The 17,863-nt window shown below is 47.5% G+C and overlaps 1 protein-coding gene across 1 annotated transcript in view; it reads right to left on the bottom strand.

The window, feature by feature from the left end:
• Window positions 1-17,863, bottom strand: part of LOC139581286 (phosphatidylinositol 3,4,5-trisphosphate 5-phosphatase 2B-like) — a 48,944-nt gene that overhangs the window by 5,532 nt on the left and 25,549 nt on the right. Inside the window, exons 18-22 of the mRNA XM_071410877.1 lie at window positions 16,096-16,179; window positions 15,881-15,994; window positions 15,704-15,792; window positions 14,128-14,215; window positions 13,529-13,681 (exon numbers count right to left, since the gene is read on the bottom strand). Coding sequence (XP_071266978.1) covers window positions 13,529-13,681; window positions 14,128-14,215; window positions 15,704-15,792; window positions 15,881-15,994; window positions 16,096-16,179 — 528 coding nt within the window. The remainder of the gene's footprint in view (window positions 1-13,528; window positions 13,682-14,127; window positions 14,216-15,703; window positions 15,793-15,880; window positions 15,995-16,095; window positions 16,180-17,863) is intronic.

Genomic DNA, 17,863 nt, shown 5'->3' with positions numbered 1-17,863 from the left:
GAGAGAGAAAGCCTTGGATTGTTGAGGAGCCAAAAATAGGATGTAAGGGCAGAGATCAGAGACCAGGGACCAGAGAGAAAGCCTTGGGTCATTGAGGAGCCAAAAATAGGAAGTAACGGTAGAGACCAGAGAGAGAGAAAGCCTTGGATTGTTGAGGAACCAAATAGAGGAAGTCAGGGCAGAGACCAGAGAGAGAGAAAGCCTTAGATTGTTGAGGAACCAAATAGAGGAAGTCAGGGCAGAGACCAGAGAGAGAGAAAGCCTTCGATTGTTGAGGAGCCAAATAGAGGAAGTCAGGGCAGAGACCAGAGAGAAAGAAAGCCTTGGATTGTTGAGGAACCAAATAGAGGAAGTCAAGGCAGAGACCAGAGAGAGAGAAAGCCTTGGATTGTTGAGGAACCAAATAGAGGAAGTCAGGGCAGAGACCAGAGAGAGAGAAAGCCTTGGATTGTTGAGGAGCCAAATAGAGGAAGTCAGGGCAGAGACCAGAGAGAGAGAAAGCCTTGGATTGTTGAGGAACCAAATAGAGGAAGTCAGGGCAGAGACCAGAGAGAGAGAAAGCCTTGGATTGTTGAGGAACCAAAAAGAGGATGCCAGGGCAGAGACCAGAGAGAGAGAAAGCCTTGGATTGTTGAGGAACCAAATAGAGGAAGTCAGGGCAGAGACCAGAGAGAGAGAAAGCCTTGGATTGTTGAGGAACCAAAAAGTGGATGCCAGGGCAGAGACCAGAGAGAGAGAAAGCCTTGGATTGTTGAGGAACCAAATAGAGGAAGTCAGGGCAGAGACCAGAGAGAGAGAAAGCCTTGGATTGTTGAGGAACCAAAAAGTGGATGCCAGGGCAGAGACCAGAGAGAGAGAAAGCCTTGGATTGTTGAGGAACTAAATAGAGGAAGTCCGGGCAGAGACCAGAGAGAGAGAAAGCCTTGGATTGTTGAGGAACCAAAAAGAGGATGCCAGGGCAGAGACCAGAGAGAGAGAAAGCCTTGGATTGTTGAGGAACCAAATAGAGGAAGTCAGGGCAGAGACCAGAGAGAGAGAAAGCCTTGGATCGTTGAGGAACCAAATAGAGGAAGCCAGGGCAGAGACCAGAGAGAGAGAAAGCCTTGGATTGTTGAGGAGCCAAAAATAGGATGTAAGGGCAGAGATCAGAGACCAGGGACCAGAGAGAAAGCCTTGGGTCATTGAGGAGCCAAAAATAGGAAGTAAGGGTAGAGACCAGAGAGAGAGAAAGCCTTGGATTGTTGAGAAAACAAATAGAGGAAGTCAGGGCAGAGACCAGAGAGAGAGAAAGCCTTGGATTGTTGAGGAACCAAAAAGTGGATGCCAGGGCAGAGACCAGAGAGAGAGAAAGCCTTGGATTGTTGAGGAACTAAATAGAGGAAGTCCGGGCAGAGACCAGAGAGAGAGAAAGCCTTGGATTGTTGAGGAACCAAAAAGAGGATGCCAGGGCAGAGACCAGAGAGAGAGAAAGCCTTGGATTGTTGAGGAACCAAATAGAGGAAGTCAGGGCAGAGACCAGAGAGAGAGAAAGCCTTGGATCGTTGAGGAACCAAATAGAGGAAGCCAGGGCAGAGACCAGAGAGAGAGAAAGCCTTGGATTGTTGAGGAGCCAAAAATAGGATGTAAGGGCAGAGATCAGAGACCAGGGACCAGAGAGAAAGCCTTGGGTCATTGAGGAGCCAAAAATAGGAAGTAAGGGTAGAGACCAGAGAGAGAGAAAGCCTTGGATTGTTGAGGAACAAAATAGAGGAAGTCAGGGCAGAGACCATAGAGATAGAAAGCCTTGGATTGTTGAGGAACCAAATAGAGGAAGTCAGGGCAGAGACCAGAGAGAGAAAAAGCCTTGGATCGTTGAGGAACCAAATAGAGGATGCCAGGGCAGAGACCAGAGAAAGAGAAAGCCTTGGATTGTTGAGGAACCAAAAAGAGGATGCCAGGACAGAGACCAGAGAGAGAGAAAGCCTTGGATTGTTGAGGAACCAAATAGAGGAAGTCAGGGCAGAGACCAGAGAGATAGAAAGCCTTGGATTGTTGAGGAACCAAATAGAGGAAGTCAGGGCAGAGACCAGAGAGATAGAAAGCCTTGGATTGTTGAGGAACCAAATAGAGGAAGTCAGGGCAGAGACCAGAGAGATAGAAAGCCTTGGATTGTTGAGGAACCAAATAGAGGAAGTCAGGGCAGAGACCAGAGAGAGAGAAAGCCTTGGATTGTTGAGGAACCAAATAGAGGAAGTCAGGGCAGAGACCAGAGAGAGAGAAAGCCTTGGATTGTTGAGGAACCAAATAGAGGAAGTCAGGGCAGAGACCAGAGAGAGAGAAAGCCTTCGATTGTTGAGGAGCCAAATAGAGGAAGTCAGGGCAGAGACCAGAGAGAGAGAAAGCCTTGGATTGTTGAGGAACCAAATAGAGGAAGTCAGGGCAGAGACCAGAGAGAGAGAAAGCCTTGGATTGTTGAGGAACCAAATAGAGGAAGTCAGGGCAGAGACCAGAGAGAGAGAAAGCCTTGGATTGTTGAGGAGCCAAATAGAGGAAGTCAGGGCAGAGACCAGAGAGAGAGAAAGCCTTGGATTGTTGAGGAACCAAATAGAGGAAGTCAGGGCAGAGACCAGAGAGAGAGAAAGCCTTGGATTGTTGAGGAACCAAAAAGAGGATGCCAGGGCAGAGACCAGAGAGAGAGAAAGCCTTGGATTGTTGAGGAACCAAATAGAGGATGCCAGGGCAGAGACCAGAGAGAGAGAAAGCCTTGGATTGTTGAGGAACCAAATAGAGGAAGTCAGGGCAGAGACCAGAGAGAGAGAAAGCCTTGGATTGTTGAGGAACCAAATAGAGGAAGTCAGGGCAGAGACCAGAGAGAGAGAAAGCCTTGGATTGTTGAGGAACCAAAAAGAGGATGCCAGGGCAGAGACCAGAGAGAGAGAAAGCCTTGGATTGTTGAGGAACTAAATAGAGGAAGTCCGGGCAGAGACCAGAGAGAGAGAAAGCCTTGGATTGTTGAGGAACCAAAAAGAGGATGCCAGGGCAGAGACCAGAGAGAGAGAAAGCCTTGGATTGTTGAGGAACCAAATAGAGGAAGTCAGGGCAGAGACCAGAGAGAGAGAAAGCCTTGGATCGTTGAGGAACCAAATAGAGGAAGCCAGGGCAGAGACCAGAGAGAGAGAAAGCCTTGGATTGTTGAGGAACCAAATAGAGGAAGTCAGGGCAGAGACCAGAGAGAGAGAAAGCCTTCGATTGTTGAGGAGCCAAATAGAGGAAGTCAGGGCAGAGACCAGAGAGAGAGAAAGCCTTGGATTGTTGAGGAACCAAATAGAGGAAGTCAGGGCAGAGACCAGAGAGAGAGAAAGCCTTGGATTGTTGAGGAACCAAATAGAGGAAGTCAGGGCAGAGACCAGAGAGAGAGAAAGCCTTGGATTGTTGAGGAGCCAAATAGAGGAAGTCAGGGCAGAGACCAGAGAGAGAGAAAGCCTTGGATTGTTGAGGAACCAAATAGAGGAAGTCAGGGCAGAGACCAGAGAGAGAGAAAGCCTTGGATTGTTGAGGAACCAAAAAGAGGATGCCAGGGCAGAGACCAGAGAGAGAGAAAGCCTTGGATTGTTGAGGAACCAAATAGAGGATGCCAGGGCAGAGACCAGAGAGAGAGAAAGCCTTGGATTGTTGAGGAACCAAATAGAGGAAGTCAGGGCAGAGACCAGAGAGAGAGAAAGCCTTGGATTGTTGAGGAACCAAATAGAGGAAGTCAGGGCAGAGACCAGAGAGAGAGAAAGCCTTGGATTGTTGAGGAACCAAAAAGAGGATGCCAGGGCAGAGACCAGAGAGAGAGAAAGCCTTGGATTGTTGAGGAACTAAATAGAGGAAGTCCGGGCAGAGACCAGAGAGAGAGAAAGCCTTGGATTGTTGAGGAACCAAAAAGAGGATGCCAGGGCAGAGACCAGAGAGAGAGAAAGCCTTGGATTGTTGAGGAACCAAATAGAGGAAGTCAGGGCAGAGACCAGAGAGAGAGAAAGCCTTGGATCGTTGAGGAACCAAATAGAGGAAGCCAGGGCAGAGACCAGAGAGAGAGAAAGCCTTGGATTGTTGAGGAGCCAAAAATAGGATGTAAGGGCAGAGATCAGAGACCAGGGACCAGAGAGAAAGCCTTGGGTCATTGAGGAGCCAAAAATAGGAAGTAACGGTAGAGACCAGAGAGAGAGAAAGCCTTGGATTGTTGAGGAACCAAATAGAGGAAGTCAGGGCAGAGACCAGAGAGAGAGAAAGCCTTGGATTGTTGAGGAACCAAATAGAGGAAGTCAGGGCAGAGACCAGAGAGAGAAAAAGCCTTGGATCGTTGAGGAACCAAATAGAGGATGCCAGGGCAGAGACCAGAGAGAGAGAAAGCCTTGGATTGTTGAGGAACCAAAAAGAGGATGCCAGGGCAGAGACCAGAGAGAGAGAAAGCCTTGGATTGTTGAGGAACCAAATAGAGGAAGTCAGGGCAGAGACCAGAGAGATAGATAGCCTTGGATTGTTGAGGAACCAAATAGAGGAAGTCAGGGCAGAGACCAGAGAGAGAGACAGCCTTGGATTGTTGAGGAACCAAATAGAGGAAGTCAGGGCAGAGACCAGAGAGATAGAAAGCCTTGGATTGTTGAGGAACCAAATAGAGGAAGTCAGGGCAGAGACCAGAGAGAGAGAAAGCCTTGGATTGTTGAGGAACCAAATAGAGGAAGTCAGGGCAGAGACCAGAGAGAGAGAAAGCCTTGGATTGTTGAGGAACCAAATAGAGGATGTCAGGGCAGAGACCAGAGAGAGAGAAAGCCTTCGATTGTTGAGGAGCCAAATAGAGGAAGTCAGGGCAGAGACCAGAGAGAAAGAAAGCCTTGGATTGTTGAGGAACCAAATAGAGGAAGTCAGGGCAGAGACCAGAGAGAGAGAAAGCCTTGGATTGTTGAGGAACTAAATAGAGGAAGTCAGGGCAGAGACCAGAGAGAGAGAAAGCCTTGGATTGTTGAGGAGCCAAATAGAGGAAGTCAGGGCAGAGACCAGAGAGAGAGAAAGCCTTGGATTGTTGAGGAACCAAATAGAGGAAGTCAGGGCAGAGACCAGAGAGAGAGAAAGCCTTGGATTGTTGAGGAACCAAAAAGAGGATGCCAGGGCAGAGACCAGAGAGAGAGAAAGCCTTGGATTGTTGAGGAACCAAATAGAGGATGCCAGGGCAGAGACCAGAGAGAGAGAAAGCCTTGGATTGTTGAGGAACCAAATAGAGGAAGTCAGGGCAGAGACCAGAGAGAGAGAAAGCCTTGGATTGTTGAGGAACCAAATAGAGGAAGTCAGGGCAGAGACCAGAGAGAGAGAAAGCCTTGGATTGTTGAGGAACCAAAAAGAGGATGCCAGGGCAGAGACCAGAGAGAGAGAAAGCCTTGGATTGTTGAGGAACTAAATAGAGGAAGTCCGGGCAGAGACCAGAGAGAGAGAAAGCCTTGGATTGTTGAGGAACCAAAAAGAGGATGCCAGGGCAGAGACCAGAGAGAGAGAAAGCCTTGGATTGTTGAGGAACCAAATAGAGGAAGTCAGGGCAGAGACCAGAGAGAGAGAAAGCCTTGGATCGTTGAGGAACCAAATAGAGGAAGCCAGGGCAGAGACCAGAGAGAGAGAAAGCCTTTGATTGTTGAGGAGCCAAAAATAGGATGTAAGGGCACAGATCAGAGACCAGGGACCAGAGAGAAAGCCTTGGGTCATTGAGGAGCCAAAAATAGGAAGTAAGGGTAGAGACCAGAGAGAGAGAAAGCCTTGGATTGTTGAGGAACCAAATAGAGGAAGTCAGGGCAGAGACCAGAGAGAGAGAAAGCCTTGGATTGTTGAGGAACCAAATAGAGGAAGTCAGGGCAGAGACCAGAGAGACAGAAAGCCTTGGATCGTTGAGGAACCAAATAGAGGATGCCAGGGCAGAGACCAGAGAGAGAGAAAGCCTTGGATTGTTGAGGAACCAAAAAGAGGATGCCAGGGCAGAGACCAGAGAGAGAGAAAGCCTTCGATTGTTGAGGAACTAAATAGAGGAAGTCCGGGCAGAGACCAGAGAGAGAGAAAGCCTTGGATTGTTGAGGAACCAAATAGAGGAAGTCGGGGAGAGACCAGAGAGATAGAAAGCCTTGGATTGTTGAGGAACCAAATAGAGGAAGTCAGGGCAGAGACCAGAGAGATAGAAAGCCTTGGATTGTTGAGGAACCAAATAGAGGAAGTCAGGGCAGAGACCAGAGAGATAGAAAGCCTTGGATTGTTGAGGAACCAAATAGAGGAAGTCAGGGCAGAGACCAGAGAGAGAGAAAGCCTTGGATTGTTGAGGAACCAAATAGAGGAAGTCAGGGCAGAGACCAGAGAGATAGATAGCCTTGGATTGTTGAGGAACCAAATAGAGGAAGTCAGGGCAGAGACCAGAGAGATAGACAGCCTTGGATTGTTGAGGAACCAAATAGAGGAAGTCAGGGCAGAGACCAGAGAGATAGAAAGCCTTGGATTGTTGAGGAACCAAATAGAGGAAGTCAGGGCAGAGACCAGAGAGAGAGAAAGCCTTGGATTGTTGAGGAACCAAATAGAGGAAGTCAGGGCAGAGACCAGAGAGATAGATAGCCTTGGATTGTTGAGGAACCAAATAGAGGAAGTCAGGGCAGAGACCAGAGAGATAGACAGCCTTGGATTGTTGAGGAACCAAATAGAGGAAGTCAGGGCAGAGACCAGAGAGATAGAAAGCCTTGGATTGTTGAGGAACCAAATAGAGGAAGTCAGGGCAGAGACCAGAGAGAGAGAAAGCCTTGGATTGTTGAGGAACCAAATAGAGGAAGTCAGGGCAGAGACCAGAGAGAGAGAAAGCCTTGGATTGTTGAGGAACCAAATAGAGGATGTCAGGGCAGAGACCAGAGAGAGAGAAAGCCTTCGATTGTTGAGGAGCCAAATAGAGGAAGTCAGGGCAGAGACCAGAGAGAAAGAAAGCCTTGGATTGTTGAGGAACCAAATAGAGGAAGTCAGGGCAGAGACCAGAGAGAGAGAAAGCCTTGGATTGTTGAGGAACCAAATAGAGGAAGTCAGGGCAGAGACCAGAGAGAGAGAAAGCCTTGGATTGTTGAGGAGCCAAATAGAGGAAGTCAGGGTAGAGACCAGAGAGAGAGAAAGCCTTGGATTGTTGAGGAACCAAATAGAGGAAGTCAGGGCAGAGACCAGAGAGAGAGAAAGGCTTGGATTGTTGAGGAACCAAAAAGAGGATGCCAGGGCAGAGACCAGAGAGAGAGAAAGCCTTGGATTGTTGAGGAACCAAAAAGAGGATGCCAGGGCAGAGACCAGAGAGAGAGAAAGCCTTGGATTGTTGAGGAACCAAAAAGAGGATGCCAGGGCAGAGACCAGAGAGAGAGAAAGCCTTGGATTGTTGAGGAACCAAATAGAGGAAGTCAGGGCAGAGACCAGAGAGAGAGAAAGCCTTGGATCGTTGAGGAACCAAATAGAGGAAGCCAGGGCAGAGACCAGAGAGAGAGAAAGCCTTTGATTGTTGAGGAGCCAAAAATAGGATGTAAGGGCACAGATCAGAGACCAGGGACCAGAGAGAAAGCCTTGGGTCATTGAGGAGCCAAAAATAGGAAGTAAGGGTAGAGACCAGAGAGAGAGAAAGCCTTGGATTGTTGAGGAACCAAATAGAGGAAGTCAGGGCAGAGACCAGAGAGAGAGAAAGCCTTGGATTGTTGAGGAACCAAATAGAGGAAGTCAGGGCAGAGACCAGAGAGACAGAAAGCCTTGGATCGTTGAGGAACCAAATAGAGGATGCCAGGGCAGAGACCAGAGAGAGAGAAAGCCTTGGATTGTTGAGGAACCAAAAAGAGGATGCCAGGGCAGAGACCAGAGAGAGAGAAAGCCTTCGATTGTTGAGGAACTAAATAGAGGAAGTCCGGGCAGAGACCAGAGAGAGAGAAAGCCTTGGATTGTTGAGGAACCAAATAGAGGAAGTCGGGGAGAGACCAGAGAGAGAGAAAGCCTTGGATTGTTGAGGAACCAAATAGAGGAAGTCAGGGCAGAGACCAGAGAGATAGAAAGCCTTGGATTGTTGAGGAACCAAATAGAGGAAGTCAGGGCAGAGACCAGAGAGATAGAAAGCCTTGGATTGTTGAGGAACCAAATAGAGGAAGTCAGGGCAGAGACCAGAGAGAGAGAAAGCCTTGGATTGTTGAGGAACCAAATAGAGGAAGTCAGGGCAGAGACCAGAGAGAGAGAAAGCCTTGGATTGTTGAGGAACCAAATAGAGGAAGTCAGGGCAGAGACCAGAGAGAGAGAAAGCCTTCGATTGTTGAGGAGCCAAATAGAGGAAGTCAGGGCAGAGACCAGAGAGAGAGAAGGCCTTGGATTGTTGAGGAACCAAATAGAGGAATTCAGGGCAGAGACCAGAGAGAGAGAAAGCCTTGGATTGTTGAGGAACCAAATAGAGGAAGTCAGGGCAGAGACCAGAGAGAGAGAAAGCCTTGGATTGTTGAGGAGCCAAATAGAGGAAGTCAGGGCAGAGACCAGAGAGAGAGAAAGCCTTGGATTGTTGAGGAACCAAATAGAGGAAGTCAGGGCAGAGACCAGAGAGAGAGAAAGCCTTGGATTGTTGAGGAACCAAAAAGAGGATGCCAGGGCAGAGACCAGAGAGATAGAAAGCCTTGGATTGTTGAGGAACCAAATAGAGGAAGTCAGGGCAGAGACCAGAGAGAGAGAAAGCCTTGGATTGTTGAGGAGCCAAATAGAGGAAGTCAGGGCAGAGACCAGAGAGAGAGAAAGCCTTGGATTGTTGAGGAACCAAATAGAGGAAGTCAGGGCAGAGACCAGAGAGAGAGAGAAAGCCTTGGATTGTTGAGGAACCAAATAGAGGAAGTCAGGGCAGAGACCAGAGAGAGAGAAAGCCTTGGATTGTTGAGGAACCAAATAGAGGAAGTCAGGGCAGAGACCAGAGAGACAGAAAGCCTTGGATCGTTGAGGAACCAAATAGAGGATGCCAGGGCAGAGACCAGAGAGAGAGAAAGCCTTGGATTGTTGAGGAACCAAAAAGAGGATGCCAGGGCAGAGACCAGAGAGAGAGAAAGCCTTCGATTGTTGAGGAACTAAATAGAGGAAGTCCGGGCAGAGACCAGAGAGAGAGAAAGCCTTGGATTGTTGAGGAACCAAATAGAGGAAGTCGGGGAGAGACCAGAGAGATAGAAAGCCTTGGATTGTTGAGGAACCAAATAGAGGAAGTCAGGGCAGAGACCAGAGAGATAGAAAGCCTTGGATTGTTGAGGAACCAAATAGAGGAAGTCAGGGCAGAGACCAGAGAGATAGAAAGCCTTGGATTGTTGAGGAACCAAATAGAGGAAGTCAGGGCAGAGACCAGAGAGAGAGAAAGCCTTGGATTGTTGAGGAACCAAATAGAGGAAGTCAGGGCAGAGACCAGAGAGAGAGAAAGCCTTGGATTGTTGAGGAACCAAATAGAGGAAGTCAGGGCAGAGACCAGAGAGAGACAAAGCCTTCGATTGTTGAGGAGCCAAATAGAGGAAGTCAGGGCAGAGACCAGAGAGAGAGAAGGCCTTGGATTGTTGAGGAACCAAATAGAGGAATTCAGGGCAGAGACCAGAGAGAGAGAAAGCCTTGGATTGTTGAGGAACCAAATAGAGGAAGTCAGGGCAGAGACCAGAGAGAGAGAAAGCCTTGGATTGTTGAGGAGCCAAATAGAGGAAGTCAGGGCAGAGACCAGAGAGAGAGAAAGCCTTGGATTGTTGAGGAACCAAATAGAGGAAGTCAGGGCAGAGACCAGAGAGAGAGAAAGCCTTGGATTGTTGAGGAACCAAAAAGAGGATGCCAGGGCAGAGACCAGAGAGATAGAAAGCCTTGGATTGTTGAGGAACCAAATAGAGGAAGTCAGGGCAGAGACCAGAGAGAGAGAAAGCCTTGGATTGTCGAGGAGCCAAATAGAGGAAGTCAGGGCAGAGACCAGAGAGAGAGAAAGCCTTGGATTGTTGAGGAACCAAATAGAGGAAGTCAGGGCAGAGACCAGAGAGAGAGAGAAAGCCTTGGATTGTTGAGGAACCAAATAGAGGAAGTCAGGGCAGAGACCAGAGAGAGAGAAAGCCTTGGATTGTTGAGGAACCAAAAAGAGGATGCCAGGGCAGAGACCAGAGAGAGAGAGAAAGCCTTGGATTGTTGAGGAGCCAAAAATAGGAAGTAAGGGCAGAGATCAGAGACCAGAGACCAGAGAGAAAGCCTTGGGTCATTGAGGAGCCAAAAATAGGAAGTAAGGGCAGAGATCAGAGACCAGGGACCAGAGAGAAAGCCTTGGGTCATTGAGGAGCCAAAAATAGGAAGTAAGGGCAGAGATCAGAGACCAGGGACCAGAGAGAAAGCCTTGGGTCATTGAGGAGCCAAATAGAGGAAGTCAGGGCAGAGACCAGAGAGAGAGAAAGCCTTGGATTGTTGAGGAACCAAATAGAGGAAGTCAGGGCAGAGACGAGAGAGAGAGAAAGCCTTGGATTGTTGAGGAACCAAAAAGAAGAAACCAGGGCAGAGACCAGAGAGAGAAAGCCAAGATGTGGATCATTGAGGAGCCAAATAGAGGAAGCATTGAGAGATACACAGGAGAACAAGAGGGCACATGGACTGTCACGATGGAAACCCAGCGAGAAGCGATAGTACGAGCAGAGTGAAGAGAGGAGACGAAACGAGAAGAGTGGAGAGTGAAGAGAGGAGAGCAGAGTGAAGAGACTAAACGAGAGGAGAGCAGAGTGAAGAGAGGAGAGCAGAGTGAAGAGAGGAGAGCAGAGTGAAGAGACTAAACGAGAGGAGAGCAGAGTGAAGAGAGGAGAGCAGAGTGAAGAGACTAAACGAGAGGAGAGCAGAGTGAAGAGAGGAGAGCAGAGTGAAGAGACTAAACGAGAGGAGAGCAGAGTGAAGAGAGGAGAGCAGAGTGAACAGAGGAGAGCAGAGTGAAGAGACTAAACGAGAGGAGAGCAGAGTGAAGAGAGGAGAGCAGAGTGAAGAGAGGAGACCAGAGTGAAGAGAGGAGATCAGAGTGAAGAGAGGAGAGCAGAGTGAAGAGAGGAGAGCAGAGTGAAGAGACTAAACGAGAGGAGAGCAGAGTGAAGAGAGGAGAGCAGAGTGAAGAGAGGAGAGCAGAGTGAAGAGAGGAGAGCAGAGTGAAGAGAGGAGAGCAGAGTGAAGAGAGGAGAGCAGAGTGAAGAGAGGAGAGCAGAGTGAAGAGACTAAACGAGAGGAGAGCAGAGTGAAGAGAGGAGAGCAGAGTGAAGAGAGGAGAGCAGAGTGAAGAGACTAAACGAGAGGAGAGCAGAGTGAAGAGAGGAGATCAGAGTGAAGTGAGGAGAGCAGAGTGAAGAGACTAAACGAGAGGAGAGCAGAGTGAAGAGAGGAGAGCAGAGTGAAGAGAGGAGAGCAGAGTGAAGAGAGGAGAGCAGAGTGAAGAGAGGAGAGCAGAGTGAAGAGACTAAACGAGAGGAGAGCAGAGTGAAGAGAGGAGAGCAGATTGAAGAGAGGAGAGCAGAGTGAAGAGACTAAACGAGAGGAGAGCAGAGTGAAGAGAGGAGATCAGAGTGAAGAGAGGAGAGCAGAGTGAAGAGACTAAACGAGAGGAGAGCAGAGTGAAGAGAGGAGAGCAGAGTGAAGAGAGGAGAGCAGAGTGAAGAGAGGAGAGCAGAGTGAAGAGACTAAATGAGAGGAGAGCAGAGTGAAGAGAGGAGAGTAGAGTGAAGAGAGGAGAGCAGAGTGAAGAGACTAAACGAGAGGAGAGCAGAGTGAAAAGAGGAGAGCAGAGTGAAGAGACAAAACGAGAGGAGAGCAGAGTGAAGAGAGGAGAGCAGAGTGAAGAGAGGAGAGCAGAGTGAAGAGAGGAGAGCAGAGTGAAGAGACTAAACGAGAGGAGAGCAGAGTGAAGAGAGGAGAGCAGAGTGAAGAGAGGAGAGCAGAGTGAAGAGAGGAGAGCAGAGTGAAGAGACTAAACGAGAGGAGAGCAGAGTGAAGAGAGGAGATCAGAGTGATGAGAGGAGAGCAGAGTGAAGAGACTAAACGAGAGGAGAGCAGAGTGAAGAGAGGAGAGCAGAGTGAAGAGAGGAGAGCAGAGTGAAGAGAGGAGAGCAGAGTGACGAGACTAAACGAGAGGAGAGCAGAGTGAAGAGAGGAGAGCAGATTGAAGAGAGGAGAGCAGAGTGAAGAGACTAAACGAGAGGAGAGCAGAGTGAAGAGAGGAGATCAGAGTGAAGAGAGGAGAGCAGAGTGAAGAGACTAAACGAGAGGAGAGCAGAGTGAAGAGAGGAGAGCAGAGTGAAGAGAGGAGAGCAGAGTGAAGAGAGGAGAGCAGAGTGAAGAGACTAAATGAGAGGAGAGCAGAGTGAAGAGAGGAGAGTAGAGTGAAGAGAGGAGAGCAGAGTGAAGAGACTAAACGAGAGGAGAGCAGAGTGAAAAGAGGAGAGCAGAGTGAAGAGACAAAACGAGAGGAGAGCAGAGTGAAGAGAGGAGAGCAGAGTGAAGAGAGGAGAGCAGAGTGAAGAGAGGAGAGCAGAGTGAAGAGACTAAACGAGAGGAGAGCAGAGTGAAGAGAGGAGAGCAGAGTGAAGAGAGGAGAGCAGAGTGAAGAGAGGAGAGCAGAGTGAAGAGACTAAACGAGAGGAGAGCAGAGTGAAGAGAGGAGAGCAGAGTGAAGAGAGGAGAGCAGAGTGAAGAGACTAAACGAGAGGAGAGCAGAGTGAAGAGAGGAGAGCAGAGTGAAGAGACAAAACGAGAGGAGAGCAGAGTGAAGAGAGGAGAGCAGAGTGAAGAGAGGAGAGCAGAGTGAAGAGAGGAGAGCAGAGTGAAGAGAGGAGAGCAGAGTGAAGAGAGGAGAGCAGAGTGAAGAGAGGAAAGCAGAGTGAAGAGAGGAGAGCAGAGTGAAGAGACTAAACGAGAGGAGAGCAGAGTGAAGAGAGGAGAGCAGATTGAAGAGAGGAGAGCAGAGTGAAGAGAGGAGAGCAGAGTGAAGAGACTAAACGAGAGGAGAGCAGAGTGAAGAGAGGAGAGCAGAGTGAAGAGAGGAGAGCAGAGTGAAGAGAGGAGAGCAGAGTGAAGAGAGGAGAGCAGAGTGAAGAGAGGAGAGCAGAGTGAAGAGATGAGAGCAGAGTGAAGAGAGGAGAGCAGAGTGAAGAGAGGAGAGCAGATTGAAGAGAGGAGAGCAGAGTGAAGATAGGAGAGCAGAGTGAAGAGAGGAGAGCAGAGTGAAGAGAGGAGAGCAGATTGAAGAGAGGAGAGCAGAGTGAAGAGACTAAACGAGAGGAGAGCAGAGTGAAGAGAGGAGAGCAGAGTGAAGAGAGGAGAGCAGAGTGAAGAGAGGAGAGGAGAGTGAAGAGACTAAACGAGAGGAGAGCAGAGTGAAGAGAGGAGAGCAGAGTGAAGAGAGGAGAGCAGAGTGAAGAGAGGAGAGCAGAGTGAAGAGAGGAGAGCAGAGTGAAGAGAGGAGAGCAGAGTGAAGAGAGGAGAGCAGAGTGAAGAGAGGAGAGGTTGGCAGGATGGCAGCAGGCTAACCTACCGTAGATCTTCTCACGTGTTCTTCGCCGGTCCTTGGGCACGTGGACCCTGACCCGCCCACGTATGGAGCCCATCTCCTCGCCCCGGTGGGTCAGAAACGTCTCAAACTGCTCCGCGGCGCCGATGAGGGAGCGCAGCGCCACACAGCACTCACCTACAGGACCAACAGTAGAATCAACAGTGAAGTGGGATGAAGCTTCTTTCTCCCGTAATGGTTAAGATTAAGACTTGGAAAAGGTGAACTGGTCATTGATCTGTGCCTAAAATACACTTGTCAATGAATAGGTTTCAAGGGGGCGTTGATTGACTTCTTGCAAAATGACTGATGAGAGGCAAAGTAGTGAATGGTGGTGGTTATGAACATGAAGGGAAGGACTTATGGGCTCTCGAGTGGGGCAGTGTTCTAAGGCACCTGTCCTGGTTCAAACCCGGGCTGTATCACAACCGGCAGTGATCGGAAGTCCTATAGGGCGGAGCACAATTGGCCCAGCGTCATCCTGGTTAGGGTTTGGCCGGTGTAGGCCGTCTTTGTAAATAAGAATTTGTTCTTAACTGACTTGCCAAGTTAAATAAAGGTGAAATAAAAGACTCATGACCAACCGTATGACTCAAACCCATCACATGACTTGACGCACAGCAGGAGGTGCTGATCCTGAAGGTACTCCATGTCAGAGACGATCGGGAGAAGCTATGATATGTAGACACACACAAAGGTTAGCTACAGTGCATTCTAAACATATATATTTTTTCCCCCTCATCAATCTAAATGTTTTGCAATATCACATTTACATAAGTATTCATACCCTTTACTCAGTACTTTGTTGAAGCACCTTTGGCAGCAATTACAGCCTCAAGTCTTCTTGAGAATGATACTACAAGCTTATCACACCTGTATATGGGGAATTTCTCCCATTGTTCTCTGCAGATCCTCTCAAGCTCTGTCAGGTTGGATGGGGAGTGTCGCTGCACAGCTACTTTCAGGTCTCTCCAGAGATGTTCGATCGGGTTCAAGTCCGAGACTTGTCCCGAAGCAACTCTTGTGTTGTCTTGGCTGTGTGCTTAGGGTCGTTGTGCTGTTGGAAGGTGAATCGTCGCCCAAGTTTGAGGTCCTGAGAGCTCTGGAGCAGGTTTTCATCAAGGATCTCTCTGTACTTTGCTCCGTTCATCTTTCCCTCGATCCTGACTAGTCTCCCAGTCCCTGCCGCTGAAAAACATCCCCACAGCATGATGCTGCCACCACCATGCTTTACTGTAGGGATGGTGCCAGGTTTCCTCCAGACGTGACGCTTGGCATTCAGGCCAAAGAGTTCAATCTTGGTTTCATCAGACCAGATAATCTTGTTTCTCATGGTCTGAGAGTCCTTTAGGTGCTTTTGGCAAACTCCAAGTGGGCTGTCATGTGCCTTTTACTGAGGAGTGGCTTCCGTCTGGCCACTCTACCATAAAGGCCTGATTGGTGGAGTGCTGCAGAGATGGTTGTCTTTCTGGGAGGTTCTCCCATCTCCACAGAGGAACTCTGGAGCTCTGTCAGAGTGACCAACGGGTTCTAGGTCACCTCCCTGACCAAGGCCCTTCTCCCCGAATTGTTCAGTTTGGCCGGGCGGCCAGCTCTAGGAAGTCTTGGTGGTTCCAAACTTCTTCCATATAAGAATGATGGAGGCCACTGTGTTTTTGGGGACCTTCAATGCTGCAGACATTTTTTGGTACCCTTCCCCAGATCTGTGCCTCGACACAATCCTGTCTCGGAGCTCTATGGACAATTCCTTTGACCTCATGGCTTGGTTTTTGCTCTGACATGCACTGTCAACTGTGGGACCTTTATATAGACAGGTGTGTGCCTTTCCAATCATGTCGATTCAATTGAATTTAACACAGGTGGACACCAATGAAAAACATCTCAAGGATGATCAATGGAAACAGGATGCACCTGAGCTCAATTTCGAGTCTCACAGCAAAGGGTCTGAATACTTATGTAAATAAAGTATTTCTGTTTTTTATTGTTCATAAATTAGCAAAAATGTCTAAAAACCTGTTTTTGCTTTGTCATTATCAGGTATTGTGTGTAGCTTTATGACGAATATGTGGAAAAAAGTGAAGGGGTCTGTATACTTTCCTAACGCATTGTATGTGTCTTTGGGATGGGTCTGGTCATCTATCTCCAGATTGATTTATTTACCTTGGGCAGCTGCTTGGAAGACCAGCCCAGTTTCAGGAAGCAAGGCACGTCACAGCTCTGTGAGTCATTCTCTATGGAACGGCGGATCTCTGCAAGAAAACAAAGTCATTCATCACATCATTAAATTATAGAACTTCAGATTAACTATCTGAGAACATATTATGAAAGACAAAGCACCGTCAAGGCAGGATGAGTGAAACTCAATGAAGAACTTGGCTTTGCCGGCTGTCTTCACAATAGCCTCGATGCCCTCCAACTCTATCCAGGCCCTCTCCATGCTCAAGCTTGGCTCTGTTTAGAGGCATTAAAGGGTCACAAGCAAGCATAAACGTTATATTATATTACATATATTAATCAAAATTATTATGCCAAAATAACTACAATGACTTCACCTGTTTTGAACTTTGATGTCACCCCTATATGGAACGTGGCGAAAACAGGCGAGTGGTCACTGGTGAAAATGTCATCTGTACAACCTGGAGACATACACAGAGATCTCAGTCATAATGATACGGCCCAGTCATAATGATACAGACCTGTCATAACGATACAGACCTGTCATAACGATACAGACCTGTCATAATGATACAGCCCAGTCATAATGATACAGACCTGTCATAATGATACAGACCTGTCATAATGATACAGACCTGTCATAATGATACAGACCTGTCATAATGATACAGACCTGTCATAATGATACAGACCTGTCATAATGATACAGCCCAGTCATAATGATACAGACCTGTCATAATGATACAGACCTGTCATAATGATACAGCCCAGTCATAATGATACAGCCCAGTCATAATGATACAGACCTGTCATAATGATACAGACCTGTCATAATGATACAGACCTGTCATAATGATACAGACCTGTCATAATGATACAGACCAGTCATAATGATACAGACCAGTCATAATGATACAGACCTGTAATAATGATACAGAAAAGTCATAATGATACAGACCTGTCATAATGATACAGACCTGTCAAAATGATACAGACCTGTCATAATGATACAGAAAAGTCATAATGATACAGAAAAGTCATAATGATACAGAAAGGTTATAATGATACAGACCTGTCATAATGATACAGACCTGTCATAATGATACAGAAAAGTCATAATGACACAGCCCTGTCCTAATGATACAGCCCAGTCATAATGATACAGACCTGTCATAATGATACAGAAAGGTCATAATGATACAGACCTGTCATAATGATACAGACCAGTCATAAAGATACAGACCAGTCATAAAGATACAGACCAGTCACAATGATACAGACCAGTCATAATGATACAGACCAGTCATAAAGATACAGACCAGTTATAAAGATACAGACCTGTCATAATGATACAGACCAGTCATAATGATACAGACCAGTCATAATGATACAGACCAGTCATAAAGATACAGACCAGTTATAAAGATACAGACCAGTCACAATGATACAGACCAGTCATAATGATACAGACCAGTCATAATGATACAGACCAGTCATAATGATACAGACCAGTCGTAATGATACAGACCTGTCATAAAGATACAGACCAGTTATAAAGATACAGACCAGTCATAATGATACAGACCTGTCATAATGATACAGACCAGTCATAAAGATACAGACCAGTTATAAAGATACAGACCAGTCACAATGATACAGACCAGTCACAATGATACAGACCAGTCACAATGATACAGACCAGTCACAATGATACAGACCAGTCATAAAGATACAGACCAGTTATAAAGATACAGACCTGTCATAAAGATACAGAACTGTCATAAAGATACAGACCAGTTATAAAGATACAGACCAGTCACAATGATACAGACCAGTCACAATGATACAGACCAGTCACAATGATACAGACCAGTCACAATGATACAGACCAGTCACAATGATACAGACCAGTCATAATGATACAGACCAGTCACAATGATACAGACCATTCACAATGATACAGACCTGTCATAAAGATACAGACCAGTTATAAAGATACAGACCAGTCACAATGATACAGACCAGTCACAATGATACAGACCAGTCATAATGATACAGACCAGTCATAATGATACAGCCCTGTCATAATGATACAGACCAGTCATAATGATACAGCCCTGTCATAATGATACAGCCCAGTTGTCA

This window comes from Salvelinus alpinus, chromosome 7 (genome assembly GCF_045679555.1).
Source record: "Salvelinus alpinus chromosome 7, SLU_Salpinus.1, whole genome shotgun sequence".
In the NCBI taxonomy this organism is placed as follows: Eukaryota; Metazoa; Chordata; class Actinopteri; order Salmoniformes; family Salmonidae; genus Salvelinus; species Salvelinus alpinus.
This window is presented reverse-complemented; position numbering and strand designations above follow the sequence as displayed.